This window comes from Acomys russatus, chromosome X (assembly GCF_903995435.1).
Source record: "Acomys russatus chromosome X, mAcoRus1.1, whole genome shotgun sequence".
Lineage (NCBI taxonomy): Eukaryota > Metazoa > Chordata > Mammalia > Rodentia > Muridae > Acomys > Acomys russatus.
The window spans coordinates 69,391,416-69,395,071 of record NC_067169.1 but is presented as its reverse complement, the minus strand read 5'-3'; the positions used below and the strand labels follow the sequence as shown (position 1 = coordinate 69,395,071).

General features: G+C 33.0%; 1 protein-coding gene across 1 annotated transcript; it reads right to left on the bottom strand.

Moving 5' to 3' along the window:
- Positions 1–2,276: 2,276 nt before the first annotated feature.
- Positions 2,277–2,966, bottom strand: Fam133a (family with sequence similarity 133 member A; the record flags this gene model as incomplete). The annotated part of the gene is given in 1 exon segment (XM_051141827.1): positions 2,277–2,966. A coding segment is annotated over 1 exon segment (690 nt), but the record flags the coding sequence as incomplete, so codon positions are not given.
- Between the last annotated feature and the right edge of the window lie 690 nt (positions 2,967–3,656).

Genomic DNA, 3,656 nt, shown 5'->3' with positions numbered 1-3,656 from the left:
TAAAGATGCAGGAACATCTGATGAGCATGTTTCTGCTCCAGAAGGGAAATGAAAATATCACTCCTTTTTTCAGTCCCTCTGCTTGGAATAGTTAAAGGGGTTCCCCTAACTACAAAGAGCTGGGAAGTGAATGGAGCACAGAGATATAGGATGAATTGTTAGTGTTTTTGTCATATTCAACAAATAATACATCTTTAAAAACATTTAATGAATACTCTTGAAAAAATTTTATATGTATATAAAATATTCCTTAAATACAGTAATTTACCAGCAATATACATATAGATATTTTTAAGAAACAAATTTATTTATGAAACTCCAAGGTGATCTAGTATGGCATTACTACAATACTCCAAGAATCATATTGAGAGAATCCCATATTACCACTGCAATGTTCTTCAGAAGTGAGAAGTCATTTAGCTACCAGATGTTACACATAATTTTACTTTTGATTCAAAAAATCTGAGATGAAATCACCTATTATTTGAAAAAAGAAACAAACAAGCACTGAGCCTCTCTCATCACGCCAAAATACTTTGTACCATGTCATTTTTATTAGTGCATCTTCTGTAATAGGTATTCTTGACAAATAGCTGTAATTTATGCTACTCTGTTATAAAAATGTAAAAATATTTTCAACTCATTTTTAACATTAGTGGTGAAAATGAGTCAGAAATAGACACAAGGCACCAGATCTTAGTAAAATATGGACACACACACACACAAATGATGGCATGATGACCTAAATTTAGCTTCTTTTTAATTCAATACTGATGTTTAAGAGAAAAAGCTTTTTAAATAACATAATAATATTTTGACAGTAGTTTTATATAACAAGACACACAGCATACTAGAAGTCTGACACTCAACTTGATTATAGTTAACCAGATTCAATATAAAGATATTAAAATTTCTTAAAGACCTTCTCTTTCACGCTAAATATTTCAGCAAATATGCAATTTCGACACACTAATGAGATGAAATTAATAACCAAAGTTTAAGATACTACAAGCTTGAACTTTGTGTCTTAACCACAAATTATATTTAAAAGGATCACCACTTTTGATAAAGAGCATCACTGGGTAATTAAAGTGGCAGCCAAAAAATGTTAAAAAGTCATAATACTTATTAATAAAAAACAAACAAAATGAGGATCAGTTTTAAATGATTTCCCTTCAAAAATAAAAGTTAGTTCCAATCATATAATATTCTAATGCTAAATAGCTTTCCATGCTGTAGAGTGAATAGTGCTGAAGTGGAGGTAAATGTCATAGCTTTGAGGGCTTTATACTGTAAACTGCTTTCTTGATCACTTAATACATTGCACAATAACATTCTAGAATTTCACTATGTAAGAAAAAAAATGGCTGCTGCACAGGCAAAAATAGCATGTGTAAGAAGGATTAAAGGCACACTATTCATCTAGCCAGAGTAGCAAACACAACCTCCCTACTCCCTGATGTAAGCCCTTCCCCAATGTAAAGTATAAACTTCTTGAAGAAAAATATAACATTAACATAATGTAGTTACAAAATTAATTTTTAAACAACAATATTATCTTATCTTCCAAACTGTCAACTATAATTGTCAGCATTTTTTCTGACTGTGTTTTAAAGATGTTTATAAATTACATACATTTAACATTAAATATATATATTTAGTCAAAATTATACATTATCTCTTCTTGGTAACCTGCTGCCAGCATATACAGGGGGAGGTAATCCCCCTCAGTCACAGTCATAAGGGAGGAGAATAAGGGGAAAATGGGAGGGAGGGAAGAATGGGAGGATACAAGGGCTGAGATAACCATTGAGATGTAACAAGAATAAATTAATAATAAATAAATAAATAAATAAAATTTTCTTTGACTGAAAAAATTATACATTATCTAAAACATTTTAATTTAACTCAAAAACTGTTAACACTAGTATGAAAACTGAGTTTTGGTTCCAATAGGAGTACATATTAGGTATAATGACAGACATTAAACATATAAAATCCTATTTAGAAGTTGCAGGCAAAAAATATGGCCTTTTCTGGAACAATTGCATTTTTCGCTGGCAGCAGAAAGTTCAAAATAAGTTGATCAACACAGGGAAACTCATGCAGTTTGCTGAGTATGACCTAGTTTCTCACAGTGGAAGTTTGCTTTAGACTGTGATTTATTTTAAATCTAGAAAACTTGTTTTTCATCACTGTTACACTGACTGGTGACTTGAATTAGACTTCTTCTTCTTCTTCTTCTTCTTCTTCTTCTTCTTCTTCTTCTTCTTCTTCTTCTTCTTCTTCTTCTGGTGTTTCTTGTGATGTTTCTTCTTTTTCTTCTTTTTCACCTTTTCCATTTCTCTTTCCTGCTCATGATATTTTCTTTTCTTTTTTGTATTCCCCTCTTCTTCATAATCTGGTTCAAATGAGGATTCTGAATAGGTTCTTTTTTTGCTGTAGCTCTTGGTATATTTCTCTTCCCCAGTTTCATCTTTTGCCTTTTTCTTTTATCGGGGAAGCTTTTTGCTCTGTAATTCTGATTCAGATGTTGAGCTCTTTGATGATTTGTGTGAATGACTCTTCTTTTTCTTTCTCTTTTTCCTTTGTTTCTGGGACTCATCTTCAGAATCTGGAGAACTGCTTGATGAATCAGAGCTCGATGAAGAGAATGTATACTGACATGATTTCTTCTTCTTTTTCTGTCCTTCTTTTCTTTTGGATGTATTCACATTTCCACCTAATGCTTTCTCTCTGCATTTCTCAAGCTCTTTCTTCCAATTTTGATTCATATTTTCTTCAAATTCAGCCAATGCCTTGGAGCCTTTCTTTTTATTCTCTAATTGTTTCTTTATTTCTTCCTATGTGGGCCTTGGTAGATTCAGATAATCTTGGATAGTTGGGCTAGCAGATTGACTTGCACTCCTGCACCTGGTCATTTCTATAGGATTCATATACGCCACCCGGTTACCCCATTTCCCCATGGGGCCAGGTGGTTGTCAGAGAAGATTATGAATTTCCAAGGAGAAGGTTAGGTACACTCCAAATTCTTCATCTGCTGTTATACCAAGTAGTCTCTATTCTGTGATAGAAACAGATGAAGGAATTATAGAACACCTTTAAGACAAAACAACATATAAGCTTTACTGATATAACCTTCATACTAGAGGAAGGGAAAAACTATGTGATTGTATGTACCAGAGCAAACCAATGTCTTCTGAATACACTAAGGACTGATACACTCATGACAAGGTCAAGTGGTCAGTGTTCTTGCATAGATCTAGGAGGAGCCTCAGTGGCTCTACTTCTAATAGAGGAGCTATTAGTATTTGATGGACTCCAGAGGGAGTTAGCCAGTATTTTAAAAGTATAACCCCTTGTAGGCTGACCATACATTAGTGGATGGCCCCATATCTATGAGTACATCAGCATCACAAATTAAATATTGAGTGCTATTTTAGAAAGAAATCTCAAAGTTTGGGAGTAAGAGATGAAAAGGTGCATCTGGAAGGAATTAGGGGACTACATGGGGACAAATATGCTCAAATTCTACTGTATGAAATTATCCAAGAACTAAAATATTAAAAAGGAATACTATAAAATGTTATATTTTAGGAATGTGCTTTATGTACTTTATGCAAGAGTCTGAAAGGTACCAAAACTATTTAATAACT